The 23,028-nt window shown below is 46.7% G+C and overlaps 1 protein-coding gene across 1 annotated transcript in view; it reads left to right on the top strand.

Annotated features, from left to right (window-relative positions):
- The window catches only part of LOC115456822 (zinc finger protein 510-like), a 93,030-nt gene that overhangs the window by 48,333 nt on the left and 21,669 nt on the right, over positions 1-23,028 (top strand). Inside the window, exons 5-6 of the mRNA XM_030186139.1 lie at positions 7,623-7,751; positions 9,833-9,913. Coding sequence (XP_030041999.1) covers positions 7,623-7,751; positions 9,833-9,913 — 210 coding nt within the window. The remainder of the gene's footprint in view (positions 1-7,622; positions 7,752-9,832; positions 9,914-23,028) is intronic.

Below are 23,028 nucleotides of genomic sequence, written 5' to 3'. Positions count from 1 at the left end.
CTTCTGGTGCCGGTCAACGTGCAATTGCAGGATTTTTACCTTATCACATCACATCAGTGGAAGACATTCATGATGGTTATTTGCTAGAGTTCGATCACTATCTTCCCAATATTTTTTTTGAGTCTTCCTGCAGTTCCTGCTGGAGAGTGTGGGAGGTCAGGGACATATTGGGCAGGCTTCTCTACTTGCTCACCGTGGTTCTGGTCCTAAGTTGCGAACAAAGTACGGGCATTTACTCTATCTATTTCATGGTGCCCAAGAAGAAAGAAACCTTTCTTCTGATTTTGGATTTCAAGAGAGTGAACAGAGCTCTCAAGGTGCCCAGTTTTTGTATGGAGACTCATTGATTGGTCATTGTTGCTGTTCAGAGTGGAGTTCTTGGACCTCACAGAGGCTTATTCGCATATACCCATAAGGCCAGCTCACCAGTACTATCCCCATTTTGCAGTCGTGGGGCATCATTTTCAATTCTGTGCCCTGCCTTTCGGGCTGATGACTGCACCCAGACATTTTGCAAGCTCCTGGTGGTGGTTGCAGCAGTCTTGCACAAGGAGGGCATTCTGGTGCACCCCTATATGGACAACTGTCTGATCAGGGCAAAGTCCTTCAGCGAGACTGAGTGCACACCTCTTGTGTGGTGCAGTTTCTCGAGCACTTGGGTTGGATTGTCAGTCGCTCCAAGAGTCATCTTGTCCCTTCCCAAACCCTCGATTATCTGGGAGTTCGCTTCAACACCAAAATAGGGCGAGTGTTTCTGCTGCTGGAGAGGATCCACAAATTGAAGCTGAAGGATATGACTGTGAAGATGGTTTTCTTAGTCGCCATGTTCTCGGCACGGACAGTCTTGGATTTGCAGGCCTGAATTCTCCAATCAGAAAGTTATGTTGTGGACAGTTCATCTTTTATGCCTAACGTGGTGTCCGTGTTCCATGTGAATTAGGTAATTTCCCTGCCAGTTTTGGGTGATGTTTCCGGGGAAAGAGAACAGAGGCATTTGGCTCGCCTGGATGTTAGGTGGGCACTGAAGCTGTACTTGCGGAGAACGGAGAAGTTTAGTCGTTTGGACCATCTTTTTGTGCTATTTCGTGGTCCTAAGAAGGGGGCAGTAGCTTCAAAGGCCTTTGTTGCACAGTGGATTAAAGAAGTGATTACCACCACCTATATTCTGAAGGGGTGGAGAGTGCCGCAGGTGTGTAAGGCTCATAGAAATTAGGTCTTTCCTTGCTAATTTTCTTTCCTTTAGGCATTCAGACTGGTCAGAAGCCCACCTGATGTTGTCTGCTGGATGCTGGTGGTTGAATAGCGGCAGTGCTTCTGATTCTTGTTGAGTGTTGGTTTTCGTAATTTGGTGTTTGCTTTGTTACCTTCGGTTTGTTGCTGTGATTGTGTCAGTTAAAAACAAAAAGATTTTCTGCACATTTGGATTGAGCTATGGCGTGTGGGAGTTGGCGTTGAATCTAGCCTCTTCCAGAGACGTGCGAGCAGCAGTATGATGTGGAGTGCTCTTTGGTCTGAGGCAAAGGATTGGAGCTTTAGGTGTCTTTCTTCTGCTTGGTTAGTGAAAATACTGGCTGGCTGGGAACTGCACAGGGGTCTTAAACAATTTACACAGTCAGTGTTCTCAGTTTCCATCTGCCGGTAGGTGTGCATAAGTACATAAGTATTGCCATACTGGGAAAGACCAAAGGTCCATCGAGCCCAGCATCCTGTTTCCAACAATGGCCAATCCAGGTCACAAATACCCGGTAAGATCCCAAAAACGTACAAAACATTTTATACTGCTTATCCCAGAAATAGTGGATTTCCCCCAAGTCCATTTAATAACGGTCTATGGACTTTTCCTTTAGGAAGCCGTCCAAACCTTTTTAAAACTCCGCTAAGCTAACCGCCTTTACCACATTCTCTGGCAACGAATTCCAGAGTTTAATTACACGTTGAGTGAAGCAAAACGTTCTCCGATTCATTTTAAATTTACTACTTTGTAGATACATTGCATGCCCCCTAGTCCTAGTATTTTTTGAAAGCATAAACAGACACTTCACATCTACCCGTTCAACTCCACTCATTATTTTATAGACCTCTATCATATCTCCCCTCAGCCGCCTTTTCTCCAAGCTGAAGAGCCCTTGCCGCTTTAGCCTTTCCTAATAGGGAAGTCGTCCCACCCCCTTTATCATTTTCGTCGCCCTTCTCTGCACCTTTTCGAATTCCACTATATCTTTTTTGAGATACGGCGACCAGAATTGAACACAATATTCGAGGTGTGGTCGCACCATGGAGCGATACAAAGGCATTATAACATCCTCATTTTTGTTTTCCATTCCTTTCCTAGTAATACCTAACATTCTATTTTCTTTCTTAGCCGCAGCAGCACACTGATCAGAAGGTTTCAACGTATCATCAACGAAGACACCTAGATCCCTTTCTTGATCCGTGACTCCTAATGTGGAACCTTACATGACATAGCTATAATTCGGGTTCCTCTTTTCCACATGCATCACTTTGCACTTGCTCACATTAAACGTCATCAGCCATTTAGACGCCCAGTCTCCCATTCTCGTAAGGTCCTCTTGTAATTTTTCACAATCCTCCCGCTATTTAACGACTTTGAATAACTTTGTGTCATCAGCAAATTTAATTACCTCACTAGTTACTCCCATCTCTAGGCCATTTATAAATATGTTAAAAAGCAGTGGTCCCAGCACAGACCCCTGGGGAACCCCACTAACTACTCTTCTCCATTGAGAATACTGACCATTTAACCCTACTCTCTGTTTTCTATCTTTTAACCAGTTTTTAATACACAATAGAACACTACCTCCTATCCCATGACTCTCCAGTTTCCTCTGGAGTCTTTCATGAGGTACTTTGTCAAACGCCTTCTGAAAATCCAGATACACAATATCAACCGGCTCACCTTTATCCACATGTAGTAGATTGGTGAGGCAAGATTTCCCTTCACTAAATCCATGTTGACTTTGTCTCATTAATCCATGCTTTTGAATATGCTCTGTAATTTTGTTCTTAATAATAGTCTCTACCATTTTGCCCGGTACCGACGTCAGACTCACCGGTCTATAATTTCTCGGATCTCCTCTGGAACCTTTTTTAAAAATCTGCGTTACATTGGCCACCCTCCAATCTTCCGGTACCATGCTCGATTTTAAGGATAAATTACATATTTCTAACAATAACTCTGCAAGCTCATTTTTCAGTTCTATCAGTACTCTGGGATGAATACCATCCGGTCCAGGAGGTTTGCTACTTTTCAGTTTGTAGAACTGCCCCATTACATCCTCCAGGTTTACAGAGAATTCATTACATTTCTCCGACTCGTCAGCTTCGAATACCATTTCCGGCACCGGTATCACTCCCAAATCTTCCTCGGTGAAGACCAAAGCAAAGAATTCATTTAATCTCTCCGCTACGGCTTTGTCTTCCCTGATTGCCCCTTTTACTCCTCGGTCATCTAGTGGTCTAACCAATTCTTTTGCCAGCTTCCTGCTTTTAATATACGTAAAACAAGTTTTACTATGTGTTTTTGCCTCCAACGCAATCTTTTTTTCGAAGTCCCTCTTAGCCATCCTTATCAGCGCTTTGCATTTGAGTTGACATTCCTTATGCCGTTTCTTATTATTTTCAGTCGGTTCCTTCTTCCATTTTCTGAAGGATTTTCTTTTAGCTCTAATAGCTTCCTTCACCTCACTTTTTAACCACGCCGGCTGTTGTTTGGTCTTCCGTCCTCCTTTTTTAATACGTGGAATATATTTGGCCTGGGCTTCCAGGATGGTGTTTTTGAACAGCATCCACGCCTGATGTAAATTTTTGACCCTCGCAGTCACTCCTCTAAGTTTTCTTTTCACTGTTCTCATTTTATCATAGTCTCCTTTTTTTTAAAGTTAAACGTTAACGTATTTGATTTCCTATGTATACTTACTTCAAAGCTAATATCAAATCTGATCATATTATGATCACTGTTATTAAGCGGCCCCAGCACCATTAACTCCCGCATCAGATCATGCGCTCCACTAAGGACTAGGTCTAAAATTTTTCCTTCTCTCGTCAGCTCCTGTACCAGCTGCTCCATAAACCTGTCCTTGATTTCATCAAGGAATTTTACCTCCTTAGCGTGTCCCAATGTTACATTCACCCAGTCAATATCAGGGTAATTGAAATCACCCATTATTATTGTGTTGCCCAGTTTGTTTGCATCCCTAATTTCCTTTAACATTTCTGCATCCGTCTGTTCAAACCCCTGTTGAGACCCGAGAAACCAAGGGAGAGTTCTAACTTAGCAAAAGAAGGGGGCTGCAGGAGAATGGTGATGAGTGTTTGCCCAGTGGCAGGGGTGAACTGAAAAAAAGTACAAGCTCTCTGGGGTAATGGAAACCCAGAGAGTGGGGCAGGAGAACCTGCCGGAGATGGAGGTGGGTGCGGAGAACGACACCTCGAGAAGTGGACAGGTAGAGGAGGTCCAGTCCTTGGAAGGGTTCGGCAACTGGGGAAAAGCCGAGCTGGACTTTCCAGAGAGACAAGGAGATCAGCCCCAGGTTGTTCTACCAGGCAGGACAGGAGAGATCCTGCTAGGTATGGGATGTAACCATGGGATAAGAGGATTCATATGTTACCACGTCTGATTTTTTTTTTCCCCAGTTGCCACTTGCAAGAACTATTCACATAATTTTCTTAGTAAAGTTGAGCTGTTTTTTAATAAAACCTGGTGTGCGAGTAAAATTCTTGAGCCAAACTAGTTGAGATACTGAGTGGTGGTGGCGAGACCCTCCGGCCTACTGGATTTAGCTTGGCCCAGGCCTACACTCAGCTCATCAGACCTAAGACTTTTTGTAGATCCTGGTCTGGGTGCCTACCCCAAAGAGCATAGCTGGCATCCTAAACTGTGTTGAGTGGGACCAGGGTTACACAAGTATGTCTAAATTCTGTTCCAGTATTGGTCTCTGTCACTTCCTCTATTGCTAACCTTGTCGTCCTTCCTTTTGGTTCTTACAGTACAAAGCCCAACTCCCTCCTATCTCGTACTACCAGGCTTTGAAATAGTCTATAATCGTGGATGTCAGCGTTATAACCCTGGATATTTTGTGTAAGCCCAGCATCCCCGGAAGTCTGATAGAACCATATGTTGTCTGGGTTGTAACCAGGGCCACTTCCTGCAGGTTACTGCAGCTTTCTGGGAAGCCTGCTGCAGCTGCCATTCTATTCTCTGCCTGTAGGCTTGTATTCTCCCCTCTTGACCTCCTAAAGATGCCTCTAACTGAGCAAACACTCAAGCCCCCCCTCCCCCACCTCCCGATGTCCTCCACCTGCTGCAAACACTGTCTGGTCAAAATGATTTAACTGGGTAGAAACGGTTGCTGACTGGTTAAATTGGGGCTATCGGCTAATTTTAAGTGGCACTTAACCGGTTATTGCCATTGAAAATTAGGGTTAATGTCTAAAGTGAAAGCCGGCTATTTTGGGTGTGTTCCGAGGATGGAGTTAGCACTTGGCCGGTTAAGTGCCCGATATTCGGCACTTAACCATCCAGAGTGACCACATAAAACACAGTCCTATCTTTATGTATCAGCCCATGGCTGGTTAAGTCCTGAGTATCGACTTAATTGACCATTAGTTAGCCGATGCTGCATAAACCGGGTATTCAGTGCCAAACCCGGACATGATCTGGCATTGAATATCTGGGAATAACATCGGTGGCAGTCAGCAAAACGCTCACCAGTGCCGGCTGAATATTGACTCCTGTGTATCAGTCCCAGATATCTCCAGTTGGTCACTAAAGTGCCATTTTTCTCATGTGTCTTCTGAATTATACATTTAAATCATGACCCCTTATCCATAAAAATCTTTTTCCATGGAATAGATCATCTTCCTGTACATCGCTGAAGCCTAACTATAAATATAAAATGAGAATTGTACATGTAGGTGATTAAATAAAGAGACAGGTTTTGCATCCAGCCGGCCTGGTTGGTCATTATGTTTCAGATTCAGCATTTCGTCACACTCGGACCATAGATAAAACGAGGGTCCTAATCTCACTGCCACTGTTATTTCCCCCTTCTCTCCTTTCTTATAATAATTTGGCCTTGAAGCTTTCTAGTGGGGATCCAAGGACATTCCCACCTTGTCTCATAGAATCCAAAAGTGTTAGCAGATTTCCAGTTGGTGATGCCAAGCAAAATCCAGTTTCTAAAGTGTAGCAGCTAGATGAAAGACATTCGGGGTCATTTTCGAAAGAGAAGGACGCCCATCTTTTGACATAAATCGGAAGATGGACGTCCTTCTCACAGGGTTGTCCAAATCGGTATAATCGAAAGCCGATTTTGGATGTCCCCAACTGCTTTCCGTTGCAAGGACGGCCAAAGTTCAAGGGGGCGTGTCGGAGGCGTAGCTAAGGTGGGACATGGGCGTGTCTAACACTTGGACGTCCTCGACCCGTAATTGAAAGAAACAAGGACGTCCCTGACAAACACTTGGACGACTTTACCTGGTCGTGTTTTTCTTACGACCAAGGCACAAAAAGGTGCCCAAAATGACCAGATGACCACCGGAGAGAATCGGGAATGACCTCCCTTTACTCCCCCAGTGGTCACTAACCCCCTCCCACCCTCAAAAAATATCTTTTTTTTAAAATTTTTTATTTGCATGAAGTCTTTTTTAACAGGTTAAACATACAATAAAAGGAAAACGAATAAAGCACCAAGCCACTTAAAATCGTTCGGCATTCACCTTAACTGTTTGGTACATAACAATAACAATCCTTGTTAACCTTACACTTGAGAACAAAAGGCACTCCAAAATTTGTGTAATATTTTTATAATTAACCAACCCCCCCCCCCCCCCCACTAAAAATATCTTTAAAAATATTTTGTGCCAGCCTCAGATGTCATACTCAGGCCCATGACAGCAGTATGCAGGTCCCTGGAGCAGTTTTAATGGGTGCAGCGCACTTCAGGCAGGTGGACCCAGGCCCATCCCCCTCCTACCTGTTACATTTGTGGAGGAAACAGCGAGCCCTCCAAAACCCACCAGAAACCCACTGTACCCACATATAGGTGCCCCCCTTCACCCATAAGGGCTATGGTAGTGGTGTACAGTTGTGGGTAGTGGGTTTTGGGGGGGCTCAGCACACAAGGTAAGGGAGCAATTTTGAAGTCCATTGCAGTGCCCCATTGGGTGCCTGGTTGGTGACCTGGCATGTGAGGGGGACCAGTGCACTACAAATGCTTGCTCCTCCCACGACCAAATGGCTTGCATTTGGTCGTTTCTGAGATGGACGTCCTTGGTTTCGATTATCGCCGAAAATCAGAAACCACCAAGTCTAGGGACGACCACATTTAAGGATTTGGACGTCCCTGACGGTATTTTTGAAAAGAAAGATGGACGTCCATCTTGTTTCGAAAATACGGGTTTCTTCGCCCCTAGATCGGGACATTTTGCAAGGACGTCCATATCAAAACATGGACGTCCCTTTCGAAAATGCCCCTCATAGTCTCCACGGCAGATGTTTTCAGCACATTTATGCAATAGCAACTGACGGGTGAGCTCACTTGTACTGGTAATACAGGCTCTGGGACAACTTTTCTAAACATAACTATCTTTTTCTATACTAGGTTGCCCCAATGTGAAACCTGACATTTTAATCCGGTTTAAGGAACGGGGATTCAAGACTGAGCCCCAGGAATCTGAGGAAAGAGGAAACCTGCCCGTTGAAGATGAATGTGAGGATCTACAAGAAGCAGGTGATGTAGCTTGGATTAAACCTGATGATGGGACAGTCCAAACTCCTCTCTTAGTAGTGAGGTTCATTACTGTCATTGTATGCACAAACTAACCCATTTAGAGACAGTGTCCCCCAAAGAAACATATCTCCTCTGGACAGACACAGCAAGACTAGGGCATTATAATCAAGGCTCCTACTTCTAGCCCTTATTTTGTAGATAATATGTTTGTTTAATTTTCATTATTTCTATCCTTTCATTTTTCAGGTCTGTCAGGTCTTTGTCTTTCATTCCTTTATTTTCTCGTGTATTCTTCTTTATTTTCCACAGTCAGCCATTTTCCCATATTCACCTCTTCTTCCCGCCTCTCCTGTTTTATTTATGTCCTTTATGAAGTCTTGCCTTTTGCTCGTTTTCTCTCCTTCCTGTTCCTTGTCTGTGTCCCTTCCATTTGTTTGTCATCACTTACTGTCTGGTATCCTTTATCATTTTTTATCATCTGTTGTCTTTCTGTTCTTCACAATTTCTGAACGCTCTCACTTTCTGTGCCAAGATGCTAAAGCTTCCTCCCATCCAGTGGCTTCTGGGTTTTGTAGCCAGTCAGGTTTTCAGGATATCCACAATGAATATGCATGAGATAGATTTGCATACCAAGGAGCAGTGGAATAGCCTCGGGAGTCCTTGGGGGCTTGCTCCTCTCACACACTTTGGGCTCAAGCCCCCTCTAAACTTGCAGCATCTGTTAAATGGCTGGTAGGGATGCTAAACCCTGCCTTAGCTGCTCCCCTTCTCCATGCTTGAGCTGAGCATGCGCAAGGAGTCCCGGTGTCGGCGGCTGGAGGCACGCCATCGACTTCCTGTTTTCTGCAGCAGCATGAGGAGGAGGGGAGCAGTTCGGGCAGCAATTTTCTTTGGCAGGTGAGGTGTTGGCCAACAAAGGTAATATTTCTAACACGTGATGGGGGGAATGTTCCCCCCCCCCCAAAAAAAAAACCCACAGAAGGCTGGCTACGCCCCTACCAAGGAGGCAGTGCATGAAGATTTATCCCATTCATATTCATTGTGGAAATCCTGCAAACCTGACTGGCTAGGTTGTGCCCTAAGGACTGGGTTGAGAAGCACTGGCATAGAGGAAAGGTAGTGGTATGGCTCCTGCTGAGAATTGCAGAAGAATTGCAAGGAATCAGGAAGGAATACACTGTAAAGAGAAGGGGTGGGGGCAAGTTGAATTTCTTCCCCTGCCCCCTTTCATTGGCTGCAGCAGCAGTAGGAAAGAGGGCAAGGAAGAACCATACCGTAAAGAGAAATAAGGAAAATAGAGTGACCAGTGTTGCCAGGTGGGCGGTTTTACCGCCCAATTGGGCGGTTTTCCGCGACCCGCCGCGGGAAATTTTTGCCCGCGGCGGGTTGCGGTTTTTTGGGCTGTTTTTGGCCTTCAGGGCGGTTTTTTTGGCCGCGGGGGGGCGGGGTTAGTGACGTTTTTGGGTGGGGTTAATGACGTTTTGGGCGGGGTTAGTGACGTGGGAGGCGGGGCCGATGACGTGGGAGGCGGGGCCGATGACGTGGGAGGCGGGGGCGATGACGGGGAGGCGGGGCCGGTGACGTGGGAGGCGGGGCCGGTGACGGCGGGGGCGGGGTTGATGACGGCGGGGGCGGGGGTGATGACGCGGGGGTGGGGGTGTCAGGGGCGGGGTTTGTGTTTGGGCGGGTTTTGGGCTGTTTTTTGGGCTCCATCGGGCTGGAAAAAAATTTTCCACCTGGCAACCCTGAGAGTGACCCCCTTCCTCCTATTTGATGGAGAAAGGGAGGCAGGAAGGACCACACTGGCAGCAGAAGGGTTCGAAGGAGGCGCATTTCTATCTCCATTTTCATTCCTGTGGTATTGTGGGAACCTGATTGTGCCTTCTTTTATTTATTTCTTCTATACCTCACCCCCAGTACTGTTTGTGATGGTTCAGTTTCATAGTTCCAGAGGAGCCGTAATTCTAAATTTTCAGCCGCAGGATTCCAGACTTCTTATTTTTAGCCAAGTGCTTCTTTACCTAAGATAAGAGTGCCAATTATTTAAAAATTGGAGAGTTTGGTTTTCATTTTTCTGATAGGCAGCCCAGTGGAGATTCTGAAAATAGAAGATTTTCAGGGTCGGGACCAGCTGGAGGATGAAGAGGAGGATACCGATAACGGTGAGTATAAAATTCCTGTACATTAAAATTCCCGCTTATGTGCTGTGGAATATCTCACCAAAAATTGCGGATCTAATAATGCTATTGCAAGAAAATGAATTGATCATAGATGAAGGAAAGGACCTCAGACTGGTGACAACTTAATTTTTTTGTTTTTTTTGCATTATCTTTTATTAGTTTTTAACAATCATATACATTTATGAGTGACTAGTAAAAAAGCCCCGTTTCTGATGCAAATGAAACGGGGGCTAGCAATGTTTTCTTCTGTGTGCATGTGGGAGTGTGTGTGTCCCTGCCCTCTGCCCTCTCTCCCCTCCCCCCTCTGAGTCCTTCAGTAAAAAAGCCCCGTTTCTGATGCAAATGAAACGGGGGCTAGCAAGGTTTTCTTCTGTGTGCATGTGGGAGTGTGTGTGTCCCTGCCCCCTGCCCTCTGCCCTCTCTCCCCTCCCCCCTCTGAGTCCTTCAGTAAAAAAGCCCCGTTTCTGATGCAAATGAAACGGGGGCTAGCAAGGTTTTCTTCTGTGTGCATGTGGGAGTGTGTGTGTCCCTGCCCTCTGGCCTCTCTCCCCTCCCCCCTCTGAGTCCTTCACTGTTACAGAGCCAGCGATTTGATTTCGTGCTCTGCTGTTTTCCTTCACTGACTGTGTTACAGAGAGGGCGGGGCAGACACTCATAGGGAAACCGGATATCTCGCCCCCTTCACACTTCCGGCTGGAGGCTTCATAGAACGTTGGTGTTGCCTTTTATATAGAGAGATTGGTGTTGCCTTTTATATAGAGAGATAGTAAAAAAGCCCCGTTTCTGATGCAAATGAAACGGGGGCTAGCAATGTTTTCTTCTGTGTGCATGTGGGAGTGTGTGTGTCCCTGCCCTCTGGCCTCTCTCCCCTCCCCCCTCTGAGTCCTTCACTGTTACAGAGCCAGCGATTTGATTTCGTGCTCTGCTGTATTCCTTCACTGACTGTGTTACAGAGAGGGCGGGGCAGACACTCATAGGGAAACCGGATATCTCGCCCCCTTCACACTTCCGGCTGGAGGCTTCATAGAACGTTGGTGTTGCCTTTTATATAGAGAGATAGTAAAAAAGCACCATTTCTGATGCAAATGAAACGGGGGCTAGCAATGTTTTCTTCTGTGTGCATGTGGGAGTGTGTGTGTCCCTGCCCTCTGGCCTCTCTCCCCTCCCCCCTCTGAGTCCTTCACTGTTACAGAGCCAGCGATTTGATTTCGTGCTCTGCTGTTTTCCTTCACTGACTGTGTTACAGAGAGGGCGGGGCAGACACTCATAGGGAAACCGGATATCTCGCCCCCTTCACACTTCCGGCTGGAGGCTTCATAGAACGTTGGTGTTGCCTTTTATATAGAGAGATAGTAAAAAAGCCCCATTTCTGATGCAAATGAAACAGGGGCTAGCAATGTTTTCTTCTGTGTGCATGTGGGAGTGTGTGTGTCCCTGCCCTCTGGCCTCTCTCCCCTCCCCCCTCTGAGTCCTTCACTGTTACAGAGCCAGCGATTTGATTTCGTGCTCTGCTGTTTTCCTTCACTGACTGTGTTACAGAGAGGGCGGGGCAGACACTCATAGGGAAACCGGATATCTCGCCCCCTTCACACTTCCGGCTGGAGGCTTCATAGAACGTTGGTGTTGCCTTTTATATAGAGAGATTGGTGTTGCCTTTTATATAGAGAGATAGTAAAAAAGCCCCGTTTCTGATGCAAATGAAACGGGGGCAAGCAATGTTTTCTTCTGTGTGCATGTGGGAGTGTGTGTGTCCCTGCCCTCTGGCCTCTCTCCCCTCCCCCCTCTGAGTCCTTCACTGTTACAGAGCCAGCGATTTGATTTCGTGCTCTGCGGGGGAGGGCGGGGCAGACACTCATAGGGAAACCGGATATCTCGCCCCCTTCACACTTCCGGCTGGAGGCTTCATAGAACGTTGGTGTTGCCTTTTATATAGAGAGATAATACACTAAAACAGAATCTTTCAACAAAGTAATAATACATTCAATAACTCAATAGTATGTTACCTATCGTCCACAAAAATAGGAAACTGATCCAAGAAAATAAAAGAAAAAATCTTTATACTTAAATTTAAGCAAAATTCACAAATAATAAATCAAACAAGCTGCTTAATTCCTGATTGGCTAACTCCAATCTGCCATACAGTGTTACATATGTGACTAAACTCTGCTCTTTAAGAAATCCTCCAACTGTTTTGGGTCAAAAAATTGATATTGCTTAGATTGAAATTTTATTCTACATATACAGGGAAATCTCAGAAGAAAATCTGCACCAATTGCTATCACCCTTGGAAGCAATAGTAAAAACATCCTACGTCTCTTTTGAGTTTCCCTGGACAGGTCAGGAAAAACTCTAACTTTTGAACCCATAAACAGAGAATCCAAATGTCTCAGGGAAAGTTTGAGCACTGCGTCTCTATCAATTTCCAAAGCAAATGTGACCAATAAGGTGGTCCTCTGAGTTATAACCTCAAGAGAAGATTCTAGGAATGTAGTGAGATTCATTGCACCTTGTACAGGTAATTCTTCTGATGTTTTCACATCTACTTGAATATAATAAGCTTGTGTTATAGGTGGCAGTGAACTCTCTGACATTCCCAGAATTTCCATCAAATATTTTCTAACCATTTGAATTGGCACTACCAAGGGAGACCTAGGAAAATTTATAAAGCGCAAAGTAAGTCTCTTAGATTGATTTTCTAAGTACTCCAGGCGTCTTAAGGTAAAGTTCTTGTCTTTAATTAGGGTTTGTTCCACCAGGTCCAATTTCTCAATTTTTTCTGACAGTTTCTTTACCTCGGAAGCTTGGAGTTCAGAAGTCTGTATTTGGTTTAACACAGTCTCCGAAAGAACTTTAATTGTTTCCATATTTTTCACAATTAGAGATTGTAAAGCAGATTGGGTCGCAGAAGTTAGGTCCCACAATGACTTTAAGGTCACTACGGCTGGTTTCACTGCTGTTCCCACTGAAAAATCTGGAAGAGGAGCCTTTGAGACCTGCTCCAGGGTACTCACAGTTTTAGACAAAACGTAAGCTGCTAACACTCCCGATCCTCGCTGCTCATCGGTTCCAGTTGTCCTCTCAGGCTGGCTCCCTCCCCGTTCTCCATGCGTTCCTCCAGGAGCCATGGCGTCAGGGCTTGCACTCAGAGCTTCTGTTCCGGGTTGTGGGGGTGCCGCACGTTCGGCGGGGCTCAAGGAAGCCCCGTCTACACTGCCATCTGGTGTCAACACGCCAGCTCCGGCAGAGGGGGTAGACACCAGAACAGGACCGAAGGAAACTCCAAATTGCTGCAGCGTCGGCTGGTGAAGCTGGGGCGTTCCGCCCGGGACCTGGGGAGCTTCCTGAACTCTACCTCTCCTCTTCCCCATCGAAGATGGGTAAGGCGCTCTCACCAAAGTAAGCTGGAACAAATTCAGAGCGCGTCCGGTTAAGCAGCTCTAACCGTCGCCATCTTGGATCAATAGTCGTGACAACTTAATCTTAATTAATAAAATTACAGATATTGTCACCTTGTTTCAATCATAGGTCCCTACCAACCTCCTTCCTCAGTGTTCACACAACTGTTAGTGTATAAATATAATATAATGCAAAGAAATAGCCACAATACAGAGCAAAGCTACTTAGCTTGTTGCAGCTTAAACTGAGGGCCTCCCCAACGGTCCCGTTTCGCCGGGTCAGGCTTTGTCAGGGGAAGGACGCCCAACTGCAAACCGCTGCTCAATTAGATGATGGCCAAATCCTAGTATGCCAACAGTACAGCAGGACATAAGGAGCTCTTTTTCCCATTGTTTTTTGTTACTGTGGAATATCTTTAAATATACACATACAGGATGAATATTTTTACCGGGCCTCAGGTAGACTAATCTTATAGGGCAGTTCTGTAGGCAGGTGCCTAGAACTATGCGCCACTTCTGTGTTTCACTGGTGCCAGCAGTTGTCGGGGACAGGCATATATGCACTAGGCGCAGGGCCGGCTTAACCATTGGACCAGGTGAGGCTCTGACCCAGGGCGTCAAAATACTTAGCCTCTGATCTCACCTGGTCTGTAGATCAAGCCTTCCCCCAACCAGTCCAGTCTCTACCCTTGTCTCTTCCCCTTCACCTGGAGTCCAGCACTGTTCCCTGAGCTCTCTCATTCCCCCATGGTCCTTTGTTTTCCCTCTGCTGTATCCTGCCTCCTCTAATGCAATCTCCTGTGGGTGGGACGCGGCAAAGGGAAGACCCAGGGGCTGGCCGAAGGTAGTCTGTCATGCTGCCTGCTGCCGCCAGCATCTGATGTAAACTTCACAGGACAATGGGGGAGTGAGAGGTGTGAAGGAGCAGTGCCAGACCCATGGGGAGGAGAAAGAGAGATTGGACAGGGGTGGGAGAGAGATGCCAAACCCACGGGGGAGGGGGGAGAGGAAGGAGGGGATGCTTGAAGTGAAGTGATTGGGGGGGGGGGGGGGGTTGCCATAGCAAGTTGGCTCAGGGTGCCACTATCCCTTGAGCCAGCCCTGAATAGGCGCTATTCTATCAGGTTGTTCTAAGTGCTGTAGCATGTAACTGCAAGGGGGTGCACATGTGGATGGAACATGACGTGTCGCTGAACTTATAGAATACTAGTAAAAAAGTCCCGTTTCTGACACAAATGAAACGGGCGCTAGCAAGGTTTTCCTCGGAGTGTGTATGTTTGAGAGAGCGAGTGTGTGTGAGAGATGGAGTGTGTGTGTCACAGTGGCGTAGCTACGTTGGGCCTGAGGGGGCCGGGGCCCCCGCAGATTCACCCCAGGACCCCCTCCCGGCGAACCCGCCCCCGCCTACCTTTACTTTTGCTGGCGGGGGATCCCACTCCCAGCCAGCCGACGTCTTCTCAGTCCTTCCTGCTCTTCAATTTGTTTGCTGACGTCCTGCACGTAATTGTACGTGCAGGACGTCAGACTCAGAGAACAGTTCTGTTCTCTGAGTCTGACGTCCTGCACGTACAACGTGCAGGACGTCAGCAAACAAATTGAAGAGCAGGAAACGACTGAGAAGAAGACGTCGGCTGGCGGGGAGTGGGATCCCCCGCCAGCAAAAGTAAAGGTAGGCTGCGGCGGCGGCGGGTTCGCGGCGGAAGGGGGGGCGGCAATGTCGGCGGTGGGGGGGCGGCGCCGGGGGGGGAGGGCTAAAATGTGCCCCCTCCCCCCGGGCTCTGGACCCCTCCCCCACGGAAGGCTGGCTACGCCCCTGGTGTGTCATAGAGAGAATGAGAGAGAGACAGCATGTGTGTGTGTTTGTGTGAGAGAGAGAGTGTGTGTGAGAGATGGAGTGTGTGTGTCAGAGAGAGAATGAGAGAGAGACAGCATGTGTGTGTGTTTGTGTGAGAGAGAGAGTGTGTGTGAGAGATGGAGTGTGTGTGTCAGAGAGAGAATGAGAGAGAGACAGAGACAGCGTGTGTGTTTGTGTGAGAGAGAGAGTGTGTGAGAGACAGTGTGTCTGTGTGTGTGTGACAGAGAGATGGAGTGTGTCAGAGAGAGTGTATGTGAGAGACAGTGAGTGAGTGTGAGCCCCACCCCCCCTCTCGCAGGGCCCCCTTCCCCACCCCCACCTCTCTGGTCTCAGGACCCCCTCCCCACCTCCCTCTCCCCTGTCCCGCCTCCAGCCATCCATATCCAGCGACCCTCCTCTCCCCCTGCCCCCCTGCAGCTACTCATGTCCAGCGACCCTCCCCTCCCCTCCCCCCCGGCGCATCAAACCCCCTCGCCACCCGCAGCTGCCAGTGGTAATGGTGTCTGGCCACTGCTGCTTCCCCTGTTGAGCAGCAGCGGCCGCTACATAAAGAAAAGAAGCGATAAATGTTTTTAAACCCAGCCCAAATCATTCGCAAATGCCCGAGTCTTACAACACAGTCTCTGCAGCCGCTCCTCCTCTCGCCTGTCACGTCACTGTGCTCCTCCGGGGTCTTACTCCAGGGGCAGTGATGTGGAGGCGAGAGGAGGAGCGGCTGCAGAGACTGTGTTGTAAGACACGGGCATTTGCGAATGATTTGGGCTGGGTTTTAAAACATTTATTGCTTCTTTTCTTTTTGTAGCGGCCGCTGCTGCTCAACAGGAGAAGCAGCAGCGGCTGAACAGCGTTACTACTGGCATCTGCGGGTGGTGATGGGGTTTGATGCACCGGGGGGGGGGGAGGGGGTGTTTGATGTGCCGGGGGGGGGGGGGGATTGGGTGATGCGCCAAGGAGGGGGTGGTTCTGTGGTGCCGCACTTGTAGTTTTTTGATGCGCCGCTCCCTACCACTTGCTCCGAAGTGGCAGGGAGCAGCGCACTGACAGCTGATTCCCAGGCAGGGGGAGGAGTAGGGAAACACGCTCCGAAGTGGCAGGGAGCGGCGCACTGACAGCTGATTCCCAGGCAGGGGGAGGAGTAGGGAAACGCGGAGCACGTTTCCCTACACCTCCCCCTGCCTGGGAATCAGCTGTTAATGACATCATCCTGGTACGGAGCCTAGCTCAGCAACTCCAGAAGCCACGGTTACAGGCTGTCCCACATTAGAACATTGGTGGTGAGAATTATTATATAGGATTATCAGTTGTGTGCATTGATTGGCGCAACTAGGCCTGCCCATTGACCTGGTGACTAATTTGTGGCGTGCCAAAGCCAGTTTCCGCTAGTATCCTTTACCAACTTAGGCGCGCCAAAGTACCATTACACAGTTGGTAGTAAGCGCACCCCACTGTAGTATCTGTTTCTTGGCACCTAATTATAAAATTGGTCCCTACATCATAAAAATTCAGTTGTTTTAAGCTGATGGGTCTCAGATTTGTGGACCCAGATCCATAAGAGCATTGCAGAGGTTTTGGTTAGCGACAGGCCGACATTCAGCCTTGGTGATCAGTGCTATTTCTTTTTTTTTTAAAGGTTCAAAACCAATTTTTATTTAGTTTGATTCAGCAATGTCCCCACATGGCCATATTTCAAAATATCTTCATCAAGGATAAACGAAAGCAGGATCAAGATAAAAACTCACTCGATACTTCATAAACCACCAAATGGAAATAGTTCTTCCAAAGAAATGTAAAAAAAATGCTTCTTATGTAGAAATATGTAAACTTTAAGAAGACTATCAAGCTAAATTCTGCATTTGTTTTCCATTTGGTTTGGTCCTCTTCTGATGGATCCTCACTTCTTGCTTGTGGACTCCTCTGTGTGAGTACACACATTTTGTAAAGTATGTATGCACCTTACAATTTCACATAGTATAACAACAGCAGAAGAACAAATTGTGTAATCCTGTGTACAAATCCACGTCTCACCCCTGTTACCTCCCCAACAGTGAGTGCAGTAGGTTCAGTTTATTTTATATACTGCAAATATAAACATAGAAAATCTAAGTTCTTTACAAATAAAAGGGAATGAGGACATGTGTAACAATATAATCAACAACTACCCAACACCATATATGAGAGCTGCGATGTCATTGAGGTCTGGTCTCTTATAACCCCCAGTCATCTCACACAGGTGATACTTCCTGCCCTTCCCCCTCACCCACCCACCCCCACCAATCCCCTTACCTACCTCAGTGAGGGGTACCTACAAACTACCGTAACTACCGTAGCCTTTTCCTGAAGTGATTCAGAACTATATTCTGGCCCTCTGAAATTGAAGATAGCTGTCTCATATCACCAGAAAGGCCTTTTAGGGGGTCTATCTCAAGATTTCCACAACATCAGCTCATGAAGTTTGTTCCTCCAGTACCAAAAGGATTGTGAAACATTCTGCAGCCAGTGGCTAAGATTAAATTCTTCCCCACTATAAATGCTTTACTTAAAATAAGTTAAAGCCTCTTCCCGAGTCCCTTAATTCCAACAGGTGGTACTGTTATGGTCTGTCCCAATAACTGTTCCAAATACGGAAGAATAGCCATCCAAAATTCACTGATCTTACTACAGTGCCACAGGGCATGAATAAGTACATAAGTACATAAGTAATGCCATACTGGGAAAAGACCAAGGGTCCATCGAGCCCAGCATCCTGTCCACGACAGCGGCCAATCCAGGCCAAGGGCACCTGGCAAGCTTCCCAAACGTACAAACATTCTATACATGTTATTCCTGGAATTTTGGATTTTTCCAAGTCCGTTTAGTAGCGGTTTATGGACTTGTCCTTTAGGAAACCGTCCAACCCCTTTTTAAACTCTGCTAAGCTAACCGCCTTCACCACTTTCTCCGGCAACGAATTCCAGAGTTTAGTTACACGTTGGGTGAAGAAAACTTTTCTCCGATTTGTTTTAAATTTACTACACTGTAGTTTCATCGCATGCCCCCTAGTCCTAGTATTTTTGGAAAGCGTGAACAGACGCTTCACATCCACCTGTTCCACTCCACTCATTATTTTATATACCTCTATCATGTCTCCCCTCAGCCGTCTCTTCTCCAAGCTGTATAGCCCTAGCCTCCTTAGTCTTTCTTCATAGGGAAGTCGTCCCATCCCCGCTATCATTTTAGTTGCCCTTCGCTGCACCTTTTCCAATTCTACTATATCTTTCTTGAGATGCAGCGACCAGAATTGAACACAATACTCAAGGTGCGGTCGCACCATGGAGCGATACAACGGCATTATAACATCCTCACACCTGTTTTCCATACCTTTCCTAATAATACCCAACATTCTATTCGCTTTCTTAGCCGCAGCAGCACACTGAGCAGAAGGTTTCAGCGTGTTATCGACGACGACACCCAGATCCCTTTCTTGGTCCGTAACTCCTAACGTGGAACCTTGCATGACGTAGCTATAATTCGGGTTCTTTTTTCCCACATGCATCACCTTGCACTTGCTCACATTAAACATCATCTACCATTTAGCCGCCCAGTCTCCCAGTCTCGTAAGGTCCTCTTGTAATTTTTCACAATCCTGTCTCAATTTAACGACTTTGAATAAAAGTGTTATCAGCTGTTTGACATCATATTTGGGTAATGGTACATCCTTCCTTGTGGGCCTGTGCTTGAGAAAAGTAAGCTCTGTGAAGTACTCGAAATTGACATTCTTTCAATTCAGCACCATGTTCTGCTCAAGGTATCCTGGTAATTAGAGCATTAATATTCAACAAATCAGCTTGCAGACCTAAGTCTACAGTCCATCTGTGCCAAATATCTATAATCCTTACAGCCAATGTTGGCCCTGGAGACCTCTGGGATGACCCCCATTGTCTTTCTGTTTTTTTTTTTATTTCTGATAATCTGCCTCTTTACCCAGGCACAGGACATAAAGGGGAAAGTGGATGGGGGGAAATCCAGACAAACGGGCAGATTGGCAAAACCCGCCCGGTTACCCGGACATGTCCTCAAAAAGAGGGCGAGGTGAAGGGACCAATAGGGATGGTAGTTCTTGATTGGAGAAAGAGGCCATACTCTTGCTGACTCATAAGAAGGAAGATAGTAGAGATAATCAGGAAATAGCAGCAGACCAAGGAGGTTAATCTGTACAGCGCTGCGTAACCCTAGTAGCGCTCTAGAAATGTTAAGTAGTAGTAGTAGATTGAGAACTGGAGACTGTACAAGGCAATCTAGCCCATTATATGGGTTGAAGCCAGTAGGCGGAGTCACAAGTACACCCAAAACAATAGCAAACACTATTGAAAACAATAGTAAAAGACTTTTAGAAATAATGGACTGCCTATGTGTGGATCTATCTGTAAAAAGTCAAAAGCTGTTCCAGTTGGCTAGGCAGTGCCTTAAAAGGTGGAGGAGAAAAGAATATTTTTATTTTGACTTATTTGACAGCTTTTTAATTTATTTGAAAGCATTCCATATCTCTCTATATAAAACGCACCTCCAACGTTCTAATGAAGCCTCTCTTAGCAAAGTGAAGGGGGTGAGATCGCATTGTGTCTGCCCCGCCCACGCGTCAAACGTGATGACGTCGAGGGCGGAGCAATGACACTCAACCAATCGCATCGCTCGGCAGCGAAGCGTCAGGGAAGGAGGCGGCGCTCCCGACGTCTAGCCTTCCCTTCCATGTGTTCCGCCTTCTTCTGACGTCAAGGATGACGTCAAAAGAAGGCGGAATACAGCGAAGGGAAACCTACACGTCGGGAGCACCGCCTCCTTCCCTGACGCTTCGCTGCCGGAACCGCCACGGAGGTAAATTTAGAAACAAGAAAAAAACAAAAACACGCATGTTGGGGGGAGAGAAGAGGGTGGCCAGTAAAGTACAACAATGGGAGCGGGAGGGCAGGGAAGAAACGACAGCATGGATGCGAAGGGGGGGGGGGAGAAGAGGGCGGGCCAGGCTGGCACATGGGAGAGAGAGGAGCATGGATGCGAGGGGGGGGGGTCATGGAAGGGAGAGAGGGGACTTGCTGGAAAAGGATGAATGGAGGCGGCAGGGGACAGAGGAGCATGGATGGCCATGGATTGGGAGGGCAGGGCTCAGGGAGAGAGGGCAATTGCTGGAAAGGGATGAATGGAGGGGGCAGGGGACAGAGGACCATGGATGGGCATGGATTGGGAGGGCAGGACTCAGGGAGAGAGGGGAATTGCTGGATAGGGATGAATGGAGGGGACAGATGGGCATGGATGGATATGGATTGCAGAGCAGGCCTCAGGGAGAGAGGGGTATTGCTGGATAGGGATGAATGGAGGGGCCAGGTGACAAAGGAGCATGGATGGGCATGGATTGGAAGGGCAGGACTCAGGGAGAGGGGAATTGCTGGATAGGGATGAATGGAGGGGACAGATGGCCATGGATGCATATGGATTGCAGGGCAGGCCTCAGGGAGAGAGCGGAATTGCTGGATAGGGATGAATGGAGGGGCCAGGTGACAGAGGAGCATGGATTGGACTCACACTTTCACTCTGACTCTCAAACAGTCACTCTCACATACACTCTCCCAAACATACACACTCCGAGGAAAACCTTGCTAGCGCCCGTTTCATTTGTGTCAGAAACGGGCCTTTTTTACTAGTGTAGATATAAATATCATGAAATCAAAACTGAATATCACTAAAACAGCTTCAAAAATTATTATAGCTGGTGGAAACAGCACTAATAAAGGCTTTATTTTGTTCTCATTTTTCTACACAATACAGTAATATATGGCCAAATTTCAGTGAGGATATCCTATTTACTGATGGGTTCATCTTAACTGTTGTTGTGATCTGCCTTGGGAAGCCTGGTGTTATAAAGACTGGAAATAAAATTAAACTCTCCTTTCATTGGGGCATATGAAATCATCTTCTATGTATATAAAAGGCAACCCCAACGTTCTGAAGCCTCCACGGAAGTTGAGGCGCCCGAGATATCCGGTGTGCCCTGGAGTGTGTGCACCGCCCTCGCGTCAAAACGTCATGACGTTGAGGGCGGAGCTATTGACACTCGAGGGCCGAAACGGCCCACAGCGAACATGGCAAGTAGCTTCGACGGACGGAGGGAGGGGGCCCCTTGCTAGCGCCCGTTTCATTCCGCTCAGAAACGGGCATTTTTTCCTAGTATAGCTATAATTCAGGTTTCTCTTTCCCACATTCATCACTTTGCACTTGCTCACATTAAACGCCATCTGCCATTTAGATGCCCAGTCTTCCAGTCTCGTAAGGTCCTCTTGTAAATTTTCACAATTCTCTTGCGATTTAACAACTTTGAACCACACCATCCAGCGATCACTAGATGTTACGTCCTTATGTTCTACGTGCTACATTTTGGCGCACATACACACGCAAAGGGACATCAAACATCAGTTGCCTAGTTACAGAATTGTCTTGAGCTGCTTAAAATAGCACTGACCACCAGGCTTGTTTGCTTAGACACATGGGACTGGCTGATAGAGCGCACTGACTTCACCCCATTGGCCTTTGAGCATTTAAAGTATTTACTTCATGCCCAAGGATTAAGGTACCACCCATGCTGCTCCCGACCGCCTTATACTGGTTTTTATAGCGTAGCTCTAAAATGTGTTTAATGCTATTCTCACTTAGAATTTTCAGCACTGCCATCATAAAGCATATAGAGACAAATTCATAGACCTCAACATTTATACTTTGGAAGAAAGTCGAGAGAGAGGAGATATGATTGAGACATTTAAATATCTCTGCAGCATAAATGCATAGGAGGCAGGTCTCTTTAAACTGAAAGGAATGAGAGGGCTAAAGATGAAGTTGAAAGGGGGATAGACTCAAAAGTAATCTAAGGAAATACTTCTTTACGGAAAGGGTGGTGGAGCATAGAATGACCTCCCGGTGGAGGCGGTAGAGAAAAGGATTGTATCTGAATTCAAGAAAGCGTGGGACAGGCATGTGGGATCTCTTTGGGGGAGGAAGTTTTAGCTGGTGATATGATTGGACAGACTGGATGGACCATGTGGCTTTTGTCTGCCATCGTTTTCGCTGTTTAAGAACATAAGCATTTCCATACTGGGACAGACCAAGGAGTTATCAAGCCTAGTATCCTGTTTCCAAAAGTGGCAAATCCAGGTCACAAGAACCCAGCAATATACCAAAACAGTAAAACAGATTTTATGCTGCTTATCCTAGAAAAAAAGCAATGGAGTTTTCCTAGTCCATCCAAACCCTTTTTTTAAACCCTGCTAAGCTAACTGCTTTTACCACATTTTCTGGTCATGAATTCCAGAGTTTAATTACACATTGAGTGAAGAAATATTTTCTTTGAGTAGTTCTAAATTCACTACTTAGTAGCTTCATTGTGTGCCCTTTAGTCATAGTTTTTTTGGAAAAAGTAAACAAGCAATTCACTTCTACCACTTCCACTCCACTCAGTATTTTATAGCTCTCTATCATATTTCCCCTCAGCTGTCTCTTCTCTTAAGTTAAAGAACCCTAGCCTCTTTAGCCTTCCTCATAGGGAAGTTGTCCCATCCTCTTTATCATTTTATTTACCTATTTTTGTATCTTTTCTAATTCTGCTATATCTTTTTTGAGATGCAGTGACCAGAATTGCACACAGTATTTGAGGTGTGGTCGTACCATGGAGCAATACAAAGGCATTATAATGTCCTTATTTTTGTTTTCCATTCCTTTCCTAATAATACCTAACATTCTATTTGCTTTCTTAGCTGCCACCACACTCTGAGTAGAGGGTTTCAACATATCATCGGTGATGACACCTAGATCCCTTTCCTGGTCAG

Source organism: Microcaecilia unicolor, chromosome 13 (genome assembly GCF_901765095.1).
Source record: "Microcaecilia unicolor chromosome 13, aMicUni1.1, whole genome shotgun sequence".
NCBI classification, from domain to species: Eukaryota; Metazoa; Chordata; class Amphibia; order Gymnophiona; family Siphonopidae; genus Microcaecilia; species Microcaecilia unicolor.
This window is presented reverse-complemented; position numbering and strand designations above follow the sequence as displayed.